The sequence below is a fragment of the Pelophylax lessonae genome (assembly GCF_965119305.1).
Source record: "Pelophylax lessonae genome assembly, chromosome: 5".
NCBI lineage: Eukaryota > Metazoa > Chordata > Amphibia > Anura > Ranidae > Pelophylax > Pelophylax lessonae.
Genome location: NC_138772.1, coordinates 35,529,531 through 35,551,205, shown reverse-complemented (window position 1 = coordinate 35,551,205; position 21,675 = coordinate 35,529,531). Strand labels below are relative to the sequence as shown.

The 21,675-nt window shown below is 43.2% G+C and overlaps 1 protein-coding gene across 1 annotated transcript in view; it reads right to left on the bottom strand.

Moving 5' to 3' along the window:
• Nucleotides 1–21,675, bottom strand: part of ANKMY2 (ankyrin repeat and MYND domain containing 2) — a 60,321-nt gene that overhangs the window by 24,256 nt on the left and 14,390 nt on the right. The window contains exons 2-4 of the mRNA XM_082259780.1: nt 19,041–19,105; nt 6,116–6,254; nt 1,257–1,355 (exon numbers count right to left, since the gene is read on the bottom strand). Of these exons, the coding sequence (XP_082115906.1) occupies nt 1,257–1,355; nt 6,116–6,254; nt 19,041–19,105 (303 nt within the window). The remainder of the gene's footprint in view (nt 1–1,256; nt 1,356–6,115; nt 6,255–19,040; nt 19,106–21,675) is intronic.

Genomic DNA, 21,675 nt, shown 5'->3' with positions numbered 1-21,675 from the left:
AGAAAGAAAGAAAGAAAGAAAGAAAGAAAGAAAGAGAAAGAAAGAAAGAAAGAAAGAAAGAAAGAAAGAGAGAATTTGGTATTCTCTTGGGGGGGGGGGGCACACAGCGTGTTTTTTTTTTTTTTTTTTTCATTTTGGTGTGGGGTTCCCTCTCAATATCCATACCAGACTCAAAGGGCCTGGTATGGATCTTGGGGAGGGGACCCCCACACTGTTTTTTTGGCGTGGGGTTCCTCTTCAAGATCCTCAGAGCACAAGTCAGAGAACCAGGTGGGCACCATTACAGACAGAATCCCTCTCCATCAAAATGGGGGGCTGTCGGGCCAGGCATGCCCAGAAGCTGTTTAGCAAGGTATGACGGCGCCTGCACCGGAACTGACGTTGGGGCCGGTGCAGGCGCATGGATTCCTGGGAGCGATGACGTTTAGCTCCCAGGAATCATTGCAAAGCCAGGAAGTGACGAATCGCTGTGGCCGCCGAGGGGAGGAAGAGGAAGTAAGGTAAGTATATTATCTTCTAAACAAGGTAAGTAAAAAAAATTAAAAATTGCGATTATCCACTTGTTTTTCAGGTGACCGGAGCAAGAAGATGGAGGTAAGTATAATTTTAGGGTGGAACTCCGCTTTAAGTAAACAGGTCTATAGCAGAAATAGAAAAATTGCAAAGGACCATGGAAATGTGTACAGGGGTGACCGCTGAACAGGTGCAAGTTGAATTCCAAATTCATTTTTATTTTTTTTTTTTATTATTTGTTCTGTGTTTTATTATTTCAATAAAACTTTTCTTGTTTAACAAAAAAAAAAAAAAAAAAGAAGAAGAAGGTTCACATCAAAACACGCCCTTTATCAGTCCCCCCACATAGTCAATGCTCTGCCATCCAGCAGAGATCCTCTGCCAGGTTTAATGGCACCCAGCATTATAGAACCCCTTTCCTGTGAGCCCAGGATCTATCATCAGGCTGGCCTTGGCTCACAGGAGAATGCTGCAAAGAGCAGAGCCATGACATTTTGTGGTGCTGCTCTCTGTAGCATTCAGGACTGGCCCACTGCTGAAGAAGAGGGCTGGCGACATCAGGCGACTGGGCTGAGGACTCGAGGAGAAAACAAAGGGTCACAGAGGGTGCTCATCCATAGTTAGGCTTTAAAAAAATGATAGCAATAAAAAAAAAAAAAAAAAAAGACAATTCCAGAAAAAAAAAAAAACTTTAACTCCTCCAACCTTTCTATGTTCCCGGAACAAATGATTGGCGGTTTTACCTACAAAAGCTGCCATTTGTGCCGCCGTCCTCCCCACTGAGTTGATGGCATCCGTGTCGGCTCCGGCCTCAAGCATCATCCACACAATGTCTTTCTTTCCTGCAAGACAAAGCAGCCGGAGAGAAGTGCGTGATTATTCTGAGAGGTGATAATTGGTGTCCTTTTCATGGGGTGACTGCGATGTTGGTAATTTGAAAGGTGCACGGTGCAGTCAGCAACCGTTCATTATCTCACTCTCTTCTCCATATGTGGAGCTGCAAAAAAACACATTACTCTAAAGGTGAGGCTGACCCGACATGGGTTAACGCTGTTCTAGAAGGAAAGCAGCACTCACAATATGTCGTGGCTCTGAAACCCTGCGATGTTAGGGATTAAATTGCACCTATTACGATTATAAGACTTCTCAAAAGTGGAGGAACAAGAGAGAAAAATTCAATTCAAAAAAGTTCCAAAGTGCAAACCTTACCATTCGTCAATGACCACTTCTTAGAACAATTGTAGTCAACTTTCTAGATATTGGGTGCCTCAAAAGAGGTCCCGGATATCAAAATTAAATGGGGCCGTAAATATTACTGGCGACGCGCTACAGGAGACGGCCAGAGACTGCCGACGCGCTACAGGAGACAAGACGGCCACAGACTGGCGACGCAATACAGGAGGCGAGATGGCTAGCGACTGGCGACGCAATACAGGAGGCGAGATGGCCAGCGACTGGCGACGCAATACAGGAGGCGAGATGGCCAGCGACTGGCGACGCAAGACAGGAGGCAAGATGGCCAGCGACTGGCGACGCAAGACAGGAGACGGCCAGCGACTGGCGACGCAAGACAGGAGACGGCCAGCGACTGGCGACGCAAGACAGGAGACGGCCAGCGACTGGCGACGCAAGACAGGAGACGGCCAGCGACTGGCGACGCAAGACAGGAGACGGCCAGCGACTGGCGACGCAAGACAGGAGACGGCCAGCGACTGGCGACGCAAGACAGGAGACGGCCAGCGACTGGCGACGCAAGACAGGAGACGGCCAGCGACTGGCGACGCAAGACAGGAGACGGCCAGCGACTGCCGACGCAATACAGGAGACGGCCAGCGACTGCCGACGCAATACAGGAGACGGCCAGCGACTGCCGACGCAATACAGGAGACGGTCAGCGACTGCTGACGCGCTACAGACGGCAGCCAGAGACTGCAGACGCGCTACAGGCGGCAGCCAGAGACTGCAGACGCGCTACAGGCGGCAGCCAGAGACTGCCGACGCGCTACAGGCGGCAGCCAGAGACTGCAGACGCGCTACAGGCGGCAGCCAGAGACTGCAGACGCGCTACAGGCGGCAGCCAGAGACTGCAGACGCGCTACAGGCGGCAGCCAGAGACTGCAGACGCGCTACAGGCGGCAGCCAGAGACTGCAGACGCGCTACAGGCGGCAGCCAGAGACTGCAGACGCGCTACAGGCGGCAGCCAGAGACTGCAGACGCGCTACAGGCGGCAGCCAGAGACTGCAGACGCGCTACAGGCGGCAGCCAGAGACTGCAGATGCGCTACAGGCGGCAGCCAGAGGCTACTGATATTTGTTAGCCCCGCCCAGTGTATTTCATCATAGGAAATGTCATCAGGGGAGTGTCCCACCACTAGAAGTTGAATTTTTACTGGATTGTGGTATTCGATTTATTATATTCACATTCACTACTATGGTTGTATTAATTGATGAGTGAAATTTTAAATGCCTAACTTTATTGTGCTTGCAAAGCAAGAGATCTTTAAAGCATTTGGGTACAAAAAAAAAAACTCAAGAATTAAAGCTTAATATGTGCAAAGAAATAATTTGTGAAATATCTATATTTTTGTAAAATATTGAAGAGAGAATTATCATTCAATAAAATTAATGAACGCTTTTCACAGCTCATACAGCTTAGTAAATGGATGCAGTATCTCTCCCTGTTCCCCGAGCGAGCACCTTGCTATATATGGGAGCTCAGCCAGACTGGAAAATTTCTGGCAAGGCACCGGAGACTCAACCTAGGAAAAGGCCGGAGGATTACAAATGCAACTCAAATTAGATTTTTCAGCCTGCTCCCTGTATATGTATAAAAAACAAACTAAATATATGCCTTGATACGCCTTCAAGAGTACGGCTCATTACAGCCTATTGTGTTCCACTCCCCGAATGCGTTCTGGAACAATGTGACATTTAAAGTAAAGTGCTCTGACTAATCCGATCTAAATGGGAGTTGGAAGTTAAAAGCAAAACCTTTGCAGAGATTCGTGGCTTGCTGCTCTGAGATTGCAGGGCTTCCAAAGCGATGGCGAGATATGTGAACCCAACGACTGGAGCAACCGGGCAACCTTAGATGACGTCCACACACGATCTAAGGCTGGCCATAGACGAGAGAACAAATTTTTTTCCTGCAACCACAAGCTTGACAGGGGAATCCCTCCCGTGGAGCCACTGTATTCTCCCAAGAGGAGCAGAATTTGTGTGTGTGTGTGTGGGGGGGGGGGGGTCAGGGGAATCTACCCCAGATGGGAGAACACAGTTATTGTCACTAGCAATTTTTTGAAAAAAAAAACATTTTTTTTTACTTTCTGCTATAAAACATATTCAATACATTTTTTTTTACAAAAAATCGAATTTCTTCATTAATTTAGGCCAACATTTATTCTGCTACATGTTTTTGGTGAAAAAAAAAATCCCAGTAAGCGTATATTGATTGGTTTACAAACTATGTGATATTTTTATGGAATTTTCTTTTATTTTTTTACTAGTAATAGGGGCAATCAGCGACTTATAGCAGGACTGTAAAATTGCAACGGACAAATTGACAATTTTTTGGGGACCAGTGACACCAATACAGTGATCAGTGCTAAAAAAAAAAAACATGCCCTGTCACTGTACTAATGACACTGGCAGGGAAGGGGTTAACATCAAGGGTGATCAAAGGGTTAAGTGTGTCCTTAGGAGTGTTTGCCAACTATGGGTGAGGTGCTTTAACTGTAGGAAGACAGAGATTCGTGTTCCTACTTAGCAGAAATACAGGATCTCTATCTTCTCTGGTCACAGGCTGGCGCTCTGCTTCTCCAAGGAACAATCGGCAGACCCACTTTTTGGCTCCTGCTGTGTCCAATCACAGCGGGAGCAAGTCGCTGGAGCTGCCCGTGCACGCCCCTGACCCTCAAGTGCAGAATCACGTACTTGTTCATGATTCTGCATACAGGAGCCTCCGCCCCACAGCATATATACATGGGGCGGTCGGCAAGGGGTAAAAAGCAGAATTTAATACCATTATATAAGAAAACAAATATTTTTAAAAAAAAAAAAACTGTAATTTTTGGTTTTTGCCAAAGCGCATCTTGTATTTTTGGTTACAGTTTTTTCGGCCAAGTGCATCTTGCATTTTCGGTTACAGTTATTGACCAAGTGCATCCTGCATTTTTGGCTTCCGCACCAAAATTTCCATTTAGTGCACCTCTAAATAGATTAAATTAAAATAGAATTGAGTATAGCCATCTTCCGAACAGAATAGAATAAAATAGAAAAAATACAGTCTTCCTAAAGTCAAACTCCGAAATTCCAAAAGAATAGAATAAAATAGAAAGAATATAGCTGTCTTTCCAAATTTGAATGCATTCGAAAATTTTGAATAGACAAAACTAATCCGAATATAAAAAGCAAAGTCTGAAAATGAATCGTTCCAACATAATATGATCAAATTAAATTATAATGAAAATTATGACACTTAGGCTCCATGTACACGGGACGCTGGAAATAGCCGTTTAGGAGCAGTTGGGCGTTTTTTTCAGAAGCCCCTGAACCCATCTACATTTTATCTTATCTGTCCATGTACACCAGGTCGTTTACAGTCATTTGCAGGCAGTTGTGTTCAGGGACTGTTTTTAGAACGCAATTATTTGCGTTCGAACGTGTGTTTCCCGGCGTTTCAAATGCACAAACGCGTCCGAACGCGTCTGAACGCGTCTGAACGCGTCCGAACGCGTCTGAACGCGTCTGAACGCGTCCGAACGCGATGACCCGCGTTTAGCGTTTGCGTTTTTCCATTTTAAAGGGGAATAATTTTTTTGACCTCTAGGAACGCTTCTAAACGCAAACGCCCGCAAACGCCGCTGAACGCCCGCTAAACGTGGGTACAAACGCGACTGAATGGACGTTTCAAACGTCCTAAAAATTCCAGCATTCAAAGGGACTTTTAACAACGTCCCATGTACATGGAGCCTTAAAGTGGTTGTAAACCCACCTTGAGAACTTTTACCTATAGGTAAGCCTGTAATTAGGCTTACCTATAGGTACTGTAAATATCTCCTTAACTTGCACCGTTTAGGAGATATTTACATTTCATGCAGCCGATGACGTTATTGGACGCATGTGGTCTGAAGAAACTGCCGCCCATGCCGTGACCGGCGGCTCCCGTGCACATGCGCGGGAGTGATGTCATGCGGCTCCGGCCAGTAATACAGCCGGAGTCTGCAGACCCGGAAGGAAGACGGGCGAAGATGGATGCGGCCGCCAGCAGGGAAAACGTGGGCTTCATTTGCAGGTGTCACATATTGTGCTAGTATGTGGTGCATACTAGCACATTATGCATTTACTTTGCAGGGGAAAAGAAAAAAAAAAAACAAACACAACAGGAAGAGTTTATTACCTCTTTTACAAACAAATCCGAAACAAATTTTTCCATTGTGTACATCTCTAGTGTGGAGCACAAGTGAGAATGGTAAGAGGTTTTACACATAATTCCAGCATCTGTTATGCTCATTATTAAAAAATTTAAATTTTAACGATATACATAAATATAAAATACACATCAACACTACAAGAGCGCGAGGTCATCTGGCACTCAGATTACCTGATAAGCAGGCGAACATCAAGGCGGTGTATCCATGTTCATGTTCATTACAGTTGACATCTGCTCCATGCTGCAGGAGTAGTTTACACATATCCACCTTCCCCTTGTAAGTGGAGTGCATCAGAGGGGTCATTCCATGCTGGAATACAAGAGACATACAGGAAAAACATTAGGAAAGCAGATAACATGGGCTGAGATTTCAGTTCAGTGCGCAAGAAGTTACAAGGGCACTGCATTTCTGGCAGGATCAACAGGTATATTTCTGTACTTGGAAGAAGAAAGTTATTTTAACCTTAGGCTCCGTTCACATGTAGGCATTTTGGGGGAGTTTTTCTGCTCTAGGATCAGCTCTCAAAACGCCCAACAAGACAAATCCTATTCATTTCAATGGCCCCTGTTCACATCTGAGCGTTTTGACGCTGTAAGCAAAACGCCCAATGCTCAAAAAAGTACATGAGCTTCTTTTTGGGCAGATTACAGGCGTTTTCCATTGGTTTCTATTCAATCTAAAAACGCCTGCACATAAAACGCCTGTAAAATCGCGGTAAAATTGCGGTAAAAATCGCGGCAAAAAACGCGCGAAAACGCTACGCTCAGGTGTGAATGTAGCCTTAAAAATGAAAACTAACTAAGTGACCACATGCAGAGAGAAAGAAAAAAAAAAAAAAAAAACTATGAACACTAGCTCTCAGGACTGGACAGCGTGTGTGTCACTTAGATTTTTTGCCTAGAGCAGGGGAGTCAAAATTAATTTAATCGCGGGCCGCATCAGCATTATGATTGCCCTCAAAAGGGCCGGTTGTATCTGTAAGACTAGATGTCAAGAGCATCCCCTACCCTTACATAAGACGTTAAGAGCCTCTCCACCATCAAAAGTTGATTCCCCCACCCTCCCTTACATCAGGAAAGACAAGAAGCTGGAGGCATTGCTGGAAAGCAGAAAGTACAAGGTCTGGAGGAGGACTGGAGCTCTCCTGCAGCTACAGGAGAGGTACGAGGGCCACATAAAATGGCCTGGAGGGCCAGATTCGGCCCGTGGGCCTTGTGTTTGACACCTGTGGCCTATAACATAGTGAGGTGTTCTAAACGAATTTTTTTTTTTTTTTAGATTATTAACCACTTGCCCACTGCCATCAGTAGATTCTGGTGAGCGAGCATGCGGCCGAATGTCCGCCGGGCACTGGCGATCGTCCGTGACACCGGGAGAAAGGCAGGCGGCTAATGTAAACAAAGCCGCCTGTCTTTCTCCCCTGTGTAAAAATGGAGATCATACGGTTCTACTATGTAGGACCGTTGATCACTGTTCTTACACAACTAGCCACAGCCAATCACAGTAAGAATCACGCCCCTCGGGACACACTTAACCCCTCCCTCTCAAAAAAAGGTTAACCCCTCACTGCCAGTGTCATTTTTACAGTAACAGTGCATATGTATAGCACTGATTACTGTAGTAATGTCACTGGTACCCCCAAAAGTGTCAAAAATGTCAGTCAAGGGTCCGATCTGTCCGCCGCAATGTAGCAAAAATCGCACAGGTGATCAAATACCACCAAAAGAAAGCTCTGTTTGTGGCAAAAAAAGGACGTCAAATTTGTTTAGGAACAGCGTCGCACGACCGCGCAATTGTCCGTTAAAGTCACGCAGTGCCGAATCGCAAAATAGGCCCTGGTCAGGAAGGGGGTAAAATCTTCTGGGGCTTGAGTGGTTAATAGGTCCTGGATCCTGGAGCCCAGAGGCTTTTTAGAGCTTTTGGTGGCATAAAGCCTCCATTCCTAGGTCCACCTCTTACCTCGTAGCCAGACCTCATTACCATTCTCAGCTATCTATTGGGCTTTACATAGGTGAGCTGACTGATGCCCAGTGCTCTCTCTCTCATGCTGCTAGGTGAAAAGGCTGAGTATTGACAGAACCCTAAAAAAAAAAAAAAGGTACAAGGACTGCCTGTTTGTTTTGGGGAACCCATTAGGGGTCACACTGGTAACTAGAGTTAAGTTGGTCTGTTACATGCCAATGGGCTTGCTGTACAAAACACTCCTGCACAGAAACAGGCTTGAGAAGTCGCACCCTATTTTCGGCAATTAAACTGTTCAAATCGGTGCGAGGTTGACTTTGCAGTGCCGCACCGATTTGAAAAAAGTTCCTGCACTATTTATAGCGGTTTCAGGTGTGACTAGCATAGATATCGGAGCATGAGGTTGCACAGATGTCAGCCAAGTCACACTGACATGCGGTTTTGTGCGATTTCAAATGAAGTAGCATCATTTCAAAGCCGCATTCAGCGTGAACGGGGGTTTACACAAAGTCAGGGATTTTGCAGGATTAGAGTCAGGTGTATGATTAACCGACTAAACCCAGCAGGGGCTAAAGATCATCAATTTCATATGTAGGTTGAAACACAGTCATTACCGGAAACAGAAACCGCTGTGTAGAAGGCTTAAAACTGGAAGAGGAACAGCCAAACTCTGCTACGAAGGTGAGGTTGTGGAAGACTGATCATGTCACAGGTCATACAACATGGCAAGACTGAGCACAGCAACAAAACACAAGCTAGTTATGGTGCATCAACAAGGTCTCTTCCAGGCAAAGATTTTCAATTCTCCTGCGCTCAGGTGCAATAATGGGAAGGAAGAGGCAAGTTTCCAACACATATGGATGGGTATGACTGAAGGTCTTGCTGCCACCTCGGGACCAAGGGAATCCGATACAAACTGAAGAAAGATAACAAAAAGAGGGGCGCACCAACCTAGTGCATTACCACTAAAAACATTTATTAAAATAGAAAAATGCATAAAATGTACTCACAAAACAGGTGCGATAATACACACATCTCAACACATCTATGGATAAATAAAGAAGTCTCCAAGGCAGCCAGGCACTGCGTAATGCTGGACAGCGTGCGGCAAACCGTACAGAGCTGCTGTGGCTTAGGCTGACGCATTTCGAGGGCGAACCCCCTTCCTCAGAGCCAAGAGGATTCGCCATTATCAGTGTCCCACAGCCTGCTAAGCCGGCAGCAATTCGAGCATCACCTTCCAGTACAAGTAGTGAGGGTGAGAGATGTCCTGTAAGAGTTAATTCCCCATCTTTCTACATGAGATATGGATCAGTTGAAGAAATGGATGATTGGGGATCTATTGATGAGACTGGTAGCTCCCCAGGTCCCGAGGTGACTGTGCCACTTGATCAGAAAACCCAGGAGGCTATAGAGAGGGGAACGGGCTCAGAAATTGGGGTTCTGTGATGCCTACATTGAAAGGGTCCCAGACCTCACCCCTCCAGGAAACATTGCTAGGGTCAGAGACCAAAATGCAGCCTATGAGGAAATGATACAAAAGGGTATGTACCCCATTTTCTCCACCAGGGAGAGGAAACAGGAGAACTCTCCCCCGGTTGTCCCAGATGCATCGGTGGATGCAAAAGAAAGCTGTGCTTGAATGCGGATATGACTACCCCTACACACCAAGGGAAGGGATGATAATGGTGGAAAAGTTTCGGGATTTTCGGTGCGACGAGCTAATCTGGGACTTCCTGTTTGTCCCAAAACCTTACAGGGATTCTCCTGAAGAAAGGCTTAAAAGGAGAAATTTAACAAGGTAAAGGCTCAATGAAACTATGGGCGCTCCATCTATATAGATAGGGCGGAGGTCCGCAGCTCAGATGGATCAAGGCACACTTGGTCCATCAGAGTCAAGAACGATCAAGGTGAATATGTTCAGGTCCCTCACCCTGATTATTACATTTGAGGACTGCAAGTATTCCATTTCAAAAAGGAGAAGATTTAGAAGAAAAAAAAAAAAAAGTGTGGCCGGCTGGCTACCACAACTGACCAAGAAAACTTTGAAAAAAATATAATGCTGAAGTTTTCAAGTGTTTTAAGTTTAATGTGGACCCCTTGGGCCATCGGACCAGGTTCTTTTGGGAAAAAGTATTGATATGACCTCTTGGGGTCATCGGGCCCAGGTCTTCTGGAAGTTGTTTGATGTACTAGATTCCTTGGGCCATCGGGCCAGGATCACTGTGGATTACAAATAGCTGTGTGGGACGTCATCCACAGCTTTGACAGATAAAGATGTTGTTAAAGCCAAGTTCAAGTGTCCAGGAACTTTGGTGAGGGGTGCCCCACAGGACCCCTGTGATACTTTCCCTGACTCAGCAGGACTGTAGGTCATGCAGAACTGTGACCTGCCGTTTCCTTAAAGAAGTGCTTGGGAGTACAGCTAGAGGGCGCTGTGCTCCACTTCAACAAAAAGGACTCTGCATAGACAGCTAGTGTTAGGGGGACAAGCTCTTCCAGGAAGCAGAGGACCCTGGCGAGTCAAGACACTCGCTAGCAGAGGTAGTCAGGGAGGGAGTAGAAAGGTCGCCTTGCAGCCAAAGAAGGAGGATCTTTCCACTCAACTGTTCAGATAGTTAGGCTTGCATTTTCCTATGTGTATGCAGTTGACTAACTTTGCTTCCTTTTTCCTCTCTACAGGTGGGACCATCTTAGAGATAGATAGTCAGGGAATTTGCATTGTATTTTTTCTTCATTGTTCTCCACCTTAAAAACTGTTTGTAAAATTTGTACAGCATAGTGTAAAGATCTATTTTTTCACTGTAATTTATTTGTAAATTCGTTTTTCCCTTTTCCAGGTTTGTGGGATACTCCTGAATTTTGGCAGAGTTTTTGACAGGAGGCTGTTGCCTCAGAGTCAGAGGGACCTGACTCAGTTTGGTGTGCGGTGGATGTAGCACCCTGCAGGTAGGTGCTAGGTAAATGCATAGCAGGGCCTTGTCGGCCTAACAGTAGGGCCATGATGTCATGGCTTCCAGGTGTGTCTGCAGAGAGGGGAGTCTCCCCACTGGCTCTGTGAGAGGCTTCTCATAGGGCAGTGGAGGAAACCCAATCAGGGACACATTCTGGCTTGTAACTACCCCAGAAGGCAGATTTTGCCACAGAGGATTCTGGGAGTGGGTATAAGTTTGAGGGGAGTGCATGACTTCGCATCTTTGGTGGGAAGCAGAGTCCCAGGAGGGAGAGTACGGCTGTCTCTCCTCCTTTCAGAGGAAGCGGATGTCTCTGGGTGCTGCCTGAGAATCCAGAGGGTGCCGAGTAGAGCTGGATCCGGTGTGCCGAGAACCAGCGGAGAGAGAGGGGTCCAGTCCCAGGAAAGCTTACAAAAGGTAGTGAGTACTGTGGATTGCCCCTGGAGGTCTACCTAGAGTCAGAGGAGACCACTCCGGAGAAGGTTCTGGGATCCAAGAGTCAGCTAGTTGTAAAGGGGGTGCCTGGTCAGAGGACAATGAAGTATTAGAGGGGGTACCTAGGTTGAGGACCCTGAAGTTTAAAAGGGGACGCCTGCAGTTTGGGGCCTGAAGAGTCCGTGTACAGTGTGGAATGTACAGGTTGAGAGTTGCAGGAGCACAGGATTCTACACAGAGCTACCTCAGCCAGTGAAAGGTCGGAGGGAGCTGTTCAGTGACTTTTGAGCAAAGCAGTGTCAGAAGTCAAGTATTCTACAGTCCTGGATCTTCTGAATTAAAGTTGAGGTTCCAGCACAGTTTTCAGTGTTACAGTATCTTCAAGCATCAGGAAGCGTTGGCTGGCATTCAGCTGACGTCAAGACAGTGCCAACAGGTTTTTTTTGTTAGAAGAGTCCCAAAATTGTACCTAGTCGAGCCAGAGGAGTATCCCACTCATTCCTTTCTCCCATCCCCTACATAGAATAAAAACGCCCAAACCTAAGATGCCGGAATTGTCATTGTCTCAGTTCTCACACCTGGAGTTACAGCTCAAAATGTGCTGGGAATATTACCGGTAACAATGGCAGACCCACCTGCCTGGAAAACCTGCTACATACACACACATATACATACATGTACACACACAGATCAGTATGCTACATATTACCAACTCTAAAATATCTAAAAATGTTAATTATGAATCCATTTATAAAACCTAGTGCTTACCAAGTCCCATTTTTATGTCAAACCCCCCCCCCATGACCTAGACACAAGCACCTTGTATACATGTGTTACAAACAAACCTTTACGTTTCAATGAACTAAAAATAGTCATCTTTTCATAAATAACCGCTGGAGACCAAGAGCAGCCCCATGATTCAACCTTCCGACAGCCAACCAAAACTCGACTCTACTCTATAAATGGCGTTTGCCTTTAATTTATTTTGCACAGACCTTTCTTTCTGAATCTCAAGCACCGCTGTTCAGAGCCCTCAGTATTCTGCCTCTTTCATTGTCCGTTTTGTAACGTTTCTTTCTAGTACAAAAAAAAAAAGAATTCAGTCTGTTTCTTCTCTTTCTTCTCAACCGCATTTCATCTTATTAAAACCCTCTCATTCCGTTGTATGCCAAAAAACATGGGTCGAGAACAAAACCTTCCACTGCCAACACAGCAAGCCCTCGGTGCTTCATTGCTTTCCGGCACAAGACCTGCTGGTATAAGCCGGGAAAAACTGAGGGACTTATTGTTCGCAAAATTGCTGGGCAGTTGGTGTAAACTCCTCGTTAGTTACTTAGTGTCTCAGAGTTACCATGGCAACAAGAATCTGAAATGATAACAAGCGTGTAGCAACATCACAACAAATAATTGCAGCAACGACCCCAAAGAGGCTGCTGGGTTTTAAGGGTCTCTCTTGCTTTCACTACTAGTGACCCTCCCGTAGTTGCACCAAGACATTTACCGACCCATCAATGGCGACTGATAGACTTCAACACCTTCAGTCTACTTTGCTTGCAATTTATTGTCTCAAATGCCTAGGAAGCGAGGGTTTGGGGTACAGGTACCCAAAAACAGCAGCAAGTGCTCTCAGTCCCCCCCCCCCCCCCCCCTTCCTCGCCCAGACAGCAAACATCTCAAACAACTTCTTGGGCCCAGAAGAGCTTCTAAAGCCTCGTACACACGCGTCGAAATTCGGCCGGGAATTTTCGTCCGACGACCAATCTGCCGACAACCGACTCAGACTTTTCAGCAGAAAAAATTCTGGTGTGCAGGCTATAAAATTTTTGTCCTGCGTCAAAACACGGCCGATTTTCGTGCAGTCAGTACAGATTTCGACAGGGAAAAATCTTATGAGCAAGACTGGACATGCTCAGAGAAGAAAGAACACAAAGAAAGCAAACCAACACATAACATCACTTCTGAAGTAGAATTTTGTCATGCGGGAAAATTTGTGTGCAGTCTAAGCACATTCCAACCAACAAAACACAACTCTGGACAAAAGACGGACAACCGGTCGGCGGAAATTCGTTGCGTGTGTACGGGGCTTAACTTTCATGGTCCTAACCTCTGCCCCCAGGTCATCTACAGGACTCTTTGCCTCCAGCAACAACTAAATTGTACTCTGGTCCAGACGGGTGGCTACTTTTAGGTATCTTCAGCATCTGCTACAGACCAGGATGGAACTCTTCACACCCCTTTCACAGCCCAGTTGTGGTCCCATTAACCACTTTAATACTGGACACTTTCACCCCCTTCCTGCCCAGACCAATTTTCAGCTTTCAGCGCGGTCACATTTTGAATGAAATTTGCGTGGTCACGCAACACTGTATCCATGTGAAGATTGTATCATTTGTTTCACACAAAGAGCTTTCTTTGGTGGTATAGCATCGTCACTTTTTTTTTTTTTTGCGAAAAGACCAAAATTAGTTTTAAAAAAACACTTTTTTTCATTTCTTTTATAATATTTTGCAAACAAATAATCTTTCTTTGTAAATTTAGGCCAAAATGTATTCAGTTACATTTCTTTGGTGAAAATAACCCAAGTATATATCAGTGTATATTAGTCTGCAGGAAAGTTATAGCGTCCACAATCTTTGGTATATATCTGAAAATTAATCAATTCTGATGTATTGACGGGGCCTATCTCAATCCCTATTTCTTGAGATCCGGAAAAACTATGGCAGTACAAATATCTCCAAATGATCCATTTTCAGAAAGTAGACAGTCCAAGGTATTTCGTAAGAGGCATGGTGAGCTTTTTGAAGTTGTAATTTTTTTCGAAAATAAAGACGGATGAAACTATTAAAAAAAGAAATGAGAAAAAAAAAAAAAAAAAAATTCATAACTTTTTCCATTTTGTATTTATTTATTTATTTTTTTACACACTAGGTGTGCTTATAACTGCATTTTACAGTTATAAGCAACTATTTTTTTTATGAATAAAAACTATTCATTCAGTGTTTATTACTGTGATTAGCTGTAGCCACAGCCAATCACATAGTGTAGGAGGAGCTGTGGTTGGCCCTGCCTGTACCATGTGATGACTGTGGCCAACCACAGAGCTCATCACAATAGTAAACAAACCATGAAAGGCCACAGCGGTCACATGGTACCGGCAATGGGCTGGTACAGTGATCTGTCATCGGCTGTGTTGGTAGATACGGTTGAGTGACAGATTGTGCCAGTGCGTGCGCTTAGCGCGATCCTGAGAGGACACCCAGCCTATTGTAAAAGGACGACTAAGAAGGGAAGAGGTTAACTACCTGCCAACCACTTACAGTAAATACCATGAGCAGGTGGCAAGTACAATCATGTAAATGTATGGGACGGCCTTCTTCCGGGTTTGGGGCAAGCATGCACGTGCCCCCTGCCAATTTTTGGTAGCTGAATTTTAGCCAATGATTTTGGCCGAAGTCAGCTGATGTCCAATCACACACAGGTTCTGCGTCTCCAAAAACACACAGAACTCTGTGTACAGGGAACAGCGATCTGGCTGTTTCTTCTCCCAGAAAATGAGGGAGAAAAAAAAAAAAACAGCCAGATCAGAAAGTAAAAGCAGCCCGTAGATATTAACCTCTTCCTATTACTACAGTCTACAGCAGTGATGGCAAACCTTGGCACACCAGATGTTTTGAAACTACATTTCCCATGATGCACTCTGCAGTGTAATTGAGCATCATAGGAAATTTGGTTCCAAAACATCTTGGGTGCCGAGGTTCATCATTACTGGTCTACAGTATTAGTATACATCTATTAGCATTATCACTGATCACGGCATTAGTGTCACTAGCGACATCCGTGTCAGTTAGCGCCAGATTGCCAACTACACTATCACAGTGCCAGTATAACCCACTGATGACATCCATTACAGTATAGCATCTATAGCTGCATAAAATTCCAATATATATATATATATATAAGCACCATAGTTTGTAGACGCTATAACTTTTGCACACATTAACCATTTCCACGCCAGAAAGGTTACCCCCTTTATGACCAGGGCATTTTTTTGCAATACGGCATGGTGTTATTTTAACTGACAATCACGCAGTCGTGCGACACTGTACCCAAACAACATTTATGGCTTTTTTTCCCCAGAAATAAAGCTCTTTTAGTGGTATTTGACCACCTGTATATTTTTTGCGCTGTAAAGAACAGTCCCTGTACTAGTCACACTGGGTGGTAAGGGAGTAACAACAAGATCGATCAAACGGTTAAATGTGTGTCTAGCCAGTGTTTTCTAACAGTGTGGGAGGTGCTTTTACTAGGGGAAGGCATGGTTCCATCTCCCTGCTTTGCAGAGACACAGGATCCATGCCTTCCCTACTGACAGAATGGCAATCTGCCTTGTTTACATAGGCAGACTGCCGTTTTGCCTGTGTACACAACGATCGGTGGGTGCCAGCGGACATCGAGTCTGCGGTACCTGCTGATCAGCTCCAGCTCTGTGGGAGTGAGCTGCTGGCGTTGCACATTGGCGCGCATGACCCAGAATATACTATATATATATATATATATATATAGATATCTATCTATATAGACACACACACACACACACGTGATCCTGCACACAGCAGCCACCGTGTAGCAGTAAAACAGCTAGAACACATATGGCCTCAATTTATTAAGAAATTCAATTTCTTGATTTTTTTTTTTTTTATTGGATAGGTTTTAGAATAGGAAATATTTTTTATATATGCAAGTGGTTCTCAACCTTCCTAATGCCGTGACCCTTTAATACAGTTCCTTATTTTGTGGTGACCCCCGATCATAAAATTATTTTTTCTGCTACTTCATAACCGTAATTTTGCTACTGTTATGAATTGTAATGTAAATTGTAATTGTATGTTTAATGAACTCCAACTGCCGGTGAAGATCTTAGAAAGGCCTTGCAAGTAGAACACTGCTATATTTTTGTGCTTAAAGGGGACAAGTTACTGGTATATAGCTTATCTCATCTCCCATTAGGATACCAGTAATAGGCCGGCCCGGGGTTCCCTTATAAGTAAAAGTGTTTCTTATAGCAATCTGTTGTCCTGAGAGATTCACTTACTGCAAAGATACTGTGTATATTTGATGCATTTACTTGTTATTATAAAGGCTTGACTGTTCTTTAGTGAGGGACTAGTTGAATAATACTCTTTTCAAGTCTCTTCCTTGAGTAAAGCTGAACTAAGGAGTAAGAATCTATTTGTCTTGTGTCAGTGTGTCATACACTCGCAAATTACCAGGTGTGCCAGTGGTGTTTTTTGGGGTTGAGAGGCAGAGTGCGGGACCCGTTTTACTTAAGCGGCTCCTGCGGGGGTAGAGCTACACAAGTAAAAATAATTTTTTTTTTTTTTTTGCTAGAAGATTACTTGGAGCCCCCAAACAATTTTTTTAAGCAGAGACCATAGAGAATAAAATGGCGATTTTTGCAATTTTGTATTACACGGTATTTGCGCAGCAGTTTTTCAAATGCAATTTGTTTTGGAAAAAAGTATAACATTGAATTTGAATGAAAAAAAACTATATAACCCAATTTTTTGTTCAAATATAAAAGATGATATTATGCCGAGTAAATAGATACCGAACAACTCTTCAACTACTTAAGGATCCAGCCCTTTTCTGATAATTGTTGCTCACAAGGAAAAAAAATTAGATTTTTTTGCTGGAAAAATTACTTAGAACCCCCAAACATTATTTATTATACACACACACAATTTTTTTTTTTTTTAGCAGAGACCCTAGACCTAGAGAATAAAAGGGCATTTGTTGCAATTTTTTTTTATTTCGCACGGTATTTGCGCAGTAGTTTTTAAACACAATTTTTTGGGGAAAAAGATACACCTTAATGAATTTTAATGCAAAAAAAAAAACGCAATATATAACTCAATTATCTGAAAGATGATGTTACGCCGAGTAAATAGATACTGAACAGGTCACTCCTAAAAATTGCGCACGCTAGTGGAATGGCAACAAACGACGATACTTAAAAATCTCCATAGGCTACGCTTTAAAATTTTTTTACAGGTTACCTCTTTAGTCCCGGTTCACATTGATGCGGCTGCGCCGATCGCATGTAATATCGGAGAGCACTGCTCCTTCATTACATGCGATCGGCTGTGCAGTGCGAGTTTAGCCATACACTTTGTATGGCTAAATTCGCACCGCACCCGCAGCAAACACGCACAGGATCCTTTTTGGCAGCCGCATCAGGATCGGATCGCACAGCGGTTCACACTTGTGCGATCCGATCCTGTGCGAACTGCAAGATCGCACTGCGATATACGATCAAACTGGGGGTGTCGTTAAGATTACATTGACACCCCCTGCGTATCGCATATGGCAGTGTGAACTGCCGGGGGTGTGTTTGCGATGCGGGAACAGGCTGCGAATTCGCAGCCTTCCCGCATCGCATAAGTGTGAACCGAGCCTTAGAGTTACAGAGCCGGTCTAATGGTAGAATATTTGCTCTCACTCTACTGTCCACGTGTGGTGCAAAAACAGTTTACATATGCGTGCGCGATTTACGTATACGTTCGCTTTTGCGCACAAGCACATGGGGATAGGGGCGCTTTAAATGTATTTATTTATTTATTTTTTTAACACCGTCCGTCCCTTAAATTTATTTTTTTGATCACTTTTATTCATATTACAAGAAATGTAAAATGACTTGTAATAAAAATAAGGGATGATCGGTCCTCTTTATGGAGAGATCTGTGGTCTACAAATCACTCCTCGATCCTTTAAAAGCAAAAGATCAAAAGATAAATAGATAATGTGATTTTTGTTTTTTTATGTAAAAGATCACATTATTATTATTATTTTTTTTTATTTTTTATGATCTTTTGCTTTCAAAAAAGGTAGACCCCATATCTCTCCATAAAGAGGACCGGTCATGCCTTATTTCTATCACAAGGGATGTTTACATTTCTTGTAATATGAATAAAAAAAATAAAATAAAAAGGGTTTACTTCTGCCCTAGACCGGAAGTCACGTCCTGATGATGATCTGGTCCTCCGAGATCATAGAGATGATCTGGTTCATCTATATGGCCAGCCGTGCAAACTGTTGTATTGTTCCTCGGGCTCACTGGTGTATCACGAGCTTACTGTTCAAAACGGTGAGCTCGAGGAACATTTCGACAATGCAATCTGCGGCGGGGGTTGACACGCTGCTTCTGAAAGTGATCTAGTGGCTAATTAACTGCTCGGACCGCTTTCTTGAGACAGCCAATCACCGGCAGAAAAAAAAAAAAAAAGGGATACTGGGGTTATGGCTAATAGCTACAGCCATAACCCCAGTAAAACATTTATATACCTGTATATGTATATATACACGTATTGCGGTTGGCAAGTGCGTACAAAAAGTGCAGCTCAACCATTGGGTTTTACCGTGCCCCCCACACCTTACATCATATGCGAATGAGCCCCAAGGATTGTTCATGAGGTTCAAGCCACATTACTTTTAGGGGACGCAGACACTGTATGAACACAGCCACAGGTCCTAATTTGTCAAATTAGGACCTGCGGCTGTGTTCGTACACTACTCATTCAAGTGAATGGGGCAGGACTGCTACTTATTTTGCATTTTAGGCGATTAGCACTTTATAACAGCAGCTACCGTTTGCAAATTTATGTAATTATAGTGCAAGTACTTTGTTTTGGTATTTAAAACAAATGTGGGGTGCACAGCGAATCCCCCAAACACAAAGTCATCCTACCTCATCCAAGCAGTTGACTCGGACCTCTTTACTGCCCAGAAGTCGCGTGGCATCCTGAACGTTACCTGTTGGAGCAAAGAACAGAAAAACAAACAAACAATCATGAGTCGTGTTACTTTGTGTTCACACAACAGAATGAATGTAAAGTGAAGGCGGCAGACGCACGGCCATAATATCCACTTGACCTCCAGAAGATTTACCCCCCCCCCCCCTTTATGACCAGGCCCTTTTTTGCATTATGGCACTGCAGTATTTTAACTGACAATTGTGCGATCATGCAAAGCTGTACACAAATTTAATTCACATAATTTTTTCCCCACAAATAGAGCTTTTTGGTGGTATTTTTATTTTTTGCGATATAAACAAAAAAAGACTGACAATTTAATTTTGAAAAAAACCCTATATTTTTTACTTTCGGCTTTTAAACATATCCAATAAACAAATTAATAGCCTAAAGAAAGAAGTAACTAATGGGTCCCAAGGCACATCAGGGCTCAAATAGAAGGCGTACCTTGGAGGATGCAGATGGAAAAAATAACAAAACGATAATCCAAACTAAAGCCCTGTTTGAAGCTATAGATATATTTATGTATACATACACACATAATATATATATATATATATATATATATATATATATATATATATATATATATATATATATATATATATATATATATATATATATATATATATATATATATACACACACACACATACATACATACATACATACACACATACATACATACACATACACGATGCTCAGCATAAATTAGTACATCCCAACAGATATTTCAGAAAACCTTTGCTTGCCTTTCAGAATAAACATTTTCTATGGGAAGCTAAACTACAAAAAAATCTCCCACAAATGCTTGCTTGCAATCAAGATTTGTTAATTTGCACACTAAAAAACATTTTTACTAAAAAATTAATTCAACACCATGAGCAAAAATGAATACACCTCAATGAAAGTCTGAGGAGCAAAGCTAAATTTTAGACAACAAAATCTTAAAAATTCAGCTACAAGCGAGAGTAATTATTGATTAAACAGGTGTCCAGCAGACAGTTGATTATAAAAGGGCGTTACTTAAGAAAACCCCTCCCATTCATGCTGTCAGTAATGGCACCACATGGAAGAGAAATGTCACAAGGCCTGAGAAAGGTGAAGGCTACAAGATCAGCAAAGCTTTACTTATCAGTCAGAATACTGGAGCAAAAGGGATACAAAAATGTAACAAAGATGGAACTACAACCATCTCACAAAGACATCCAGGTCATCCATGGAAGTTAACACTTCGACAGGAGCATCTGCTGATGAGAAGGGTTGAAGAAAATTGCCATGCAAGTTCACTGCAGTTAGCTAAAGAAGAAAGCCATATTGGGGTGATCGTTTTCAGTGACACAATAAGCCATATGAAGCAGAGCAATAGCATGAATGGGTGTTGTCCACGAAGGAAGCCTCTCCTAAAGCCCATGTGCAAAAAAGCCAGCCTAATATTTGTCAGGGCCTATGTTGAAAAAGAAGACTACTGGGATTCTGTACTCTGGAGTGATGAGACCAAGATAAATGTTTTTTGGAACTGATGGCTTTAAAAAAACTGTATGGTGTCACAAAGGTGAGTACTAAGAAAAATGCATTGTGCCAACAGTGAAACATGGTGGTGGCAGTGTCCTTCTGTGGGGCTGCATGGGTGCTGCTGGTGTCGGGGAGCTGCATTTCATTGATGGGATCATAAATTCACAGATGTACTGCTCTATATTGAAAGAGAAGATGCTACCATTACTCCAAGTCCTTGGTCGTCGTGCACTTTTCCAACATGACAATGATCCAAAACATATCTAAGACCACTGTTACATTTCTGAAGAACATGGTGAAAGTGATTCAGTGGCCTAGTATGTCTCCTGATCTGAACCCAATTGAATACCTATGGAGAATTCTGAAGAGACGAGCATCACTCTTCATCTAGCATCCAGGCTCTAAATAAGGTCGTTCTTGAAGAATGGAAAAAGACAACGGTTGTAATATGTCGCCAACGTGTTCATTCCATGCCTAGAAGACTTGGTGCTGTCCTTACAAGTCACGGAGGTCATACAAAATACTAGATGGAGTCGTTTTTGGTATGGGGTGTTTTAATTTTGGCATCAATTGGAGTAAAAACTGAAGATTTTGTAATCCAAATTATATTAACCTTACTTTCATGTAATGAGCTAAACAAATGTCCTATATAAGAAAAAAAATCAGTTTTGTCAACATTTTGGACATTGTTCTTGTGTTCCTTGAGATATTGATTAAAATCTTCACTCCAAGTACTCATTTATGCTGAGCTCTATATATTATATATATATATATATATATATATATATATATATATATATATATATATATATATATATATATATATATATATAATTAGAAAATACTTAAAAAAATCTCAAAAATCCATAAACCAAAAAGGTTTCAGCATCCTGAATATACTGCAATCTTTTGGGATGCAGAAACCTTTTTGGGATAAAAAAATTAGAAGTTAACGTAAAATACTTAGATGAACTTCAGCACCCGTTTCTGGTGGCTCAGGCTACGCTACTATGGTGCATACGCAGGTATGCTGAAGAGCCCTTCAGCACTGCTGCG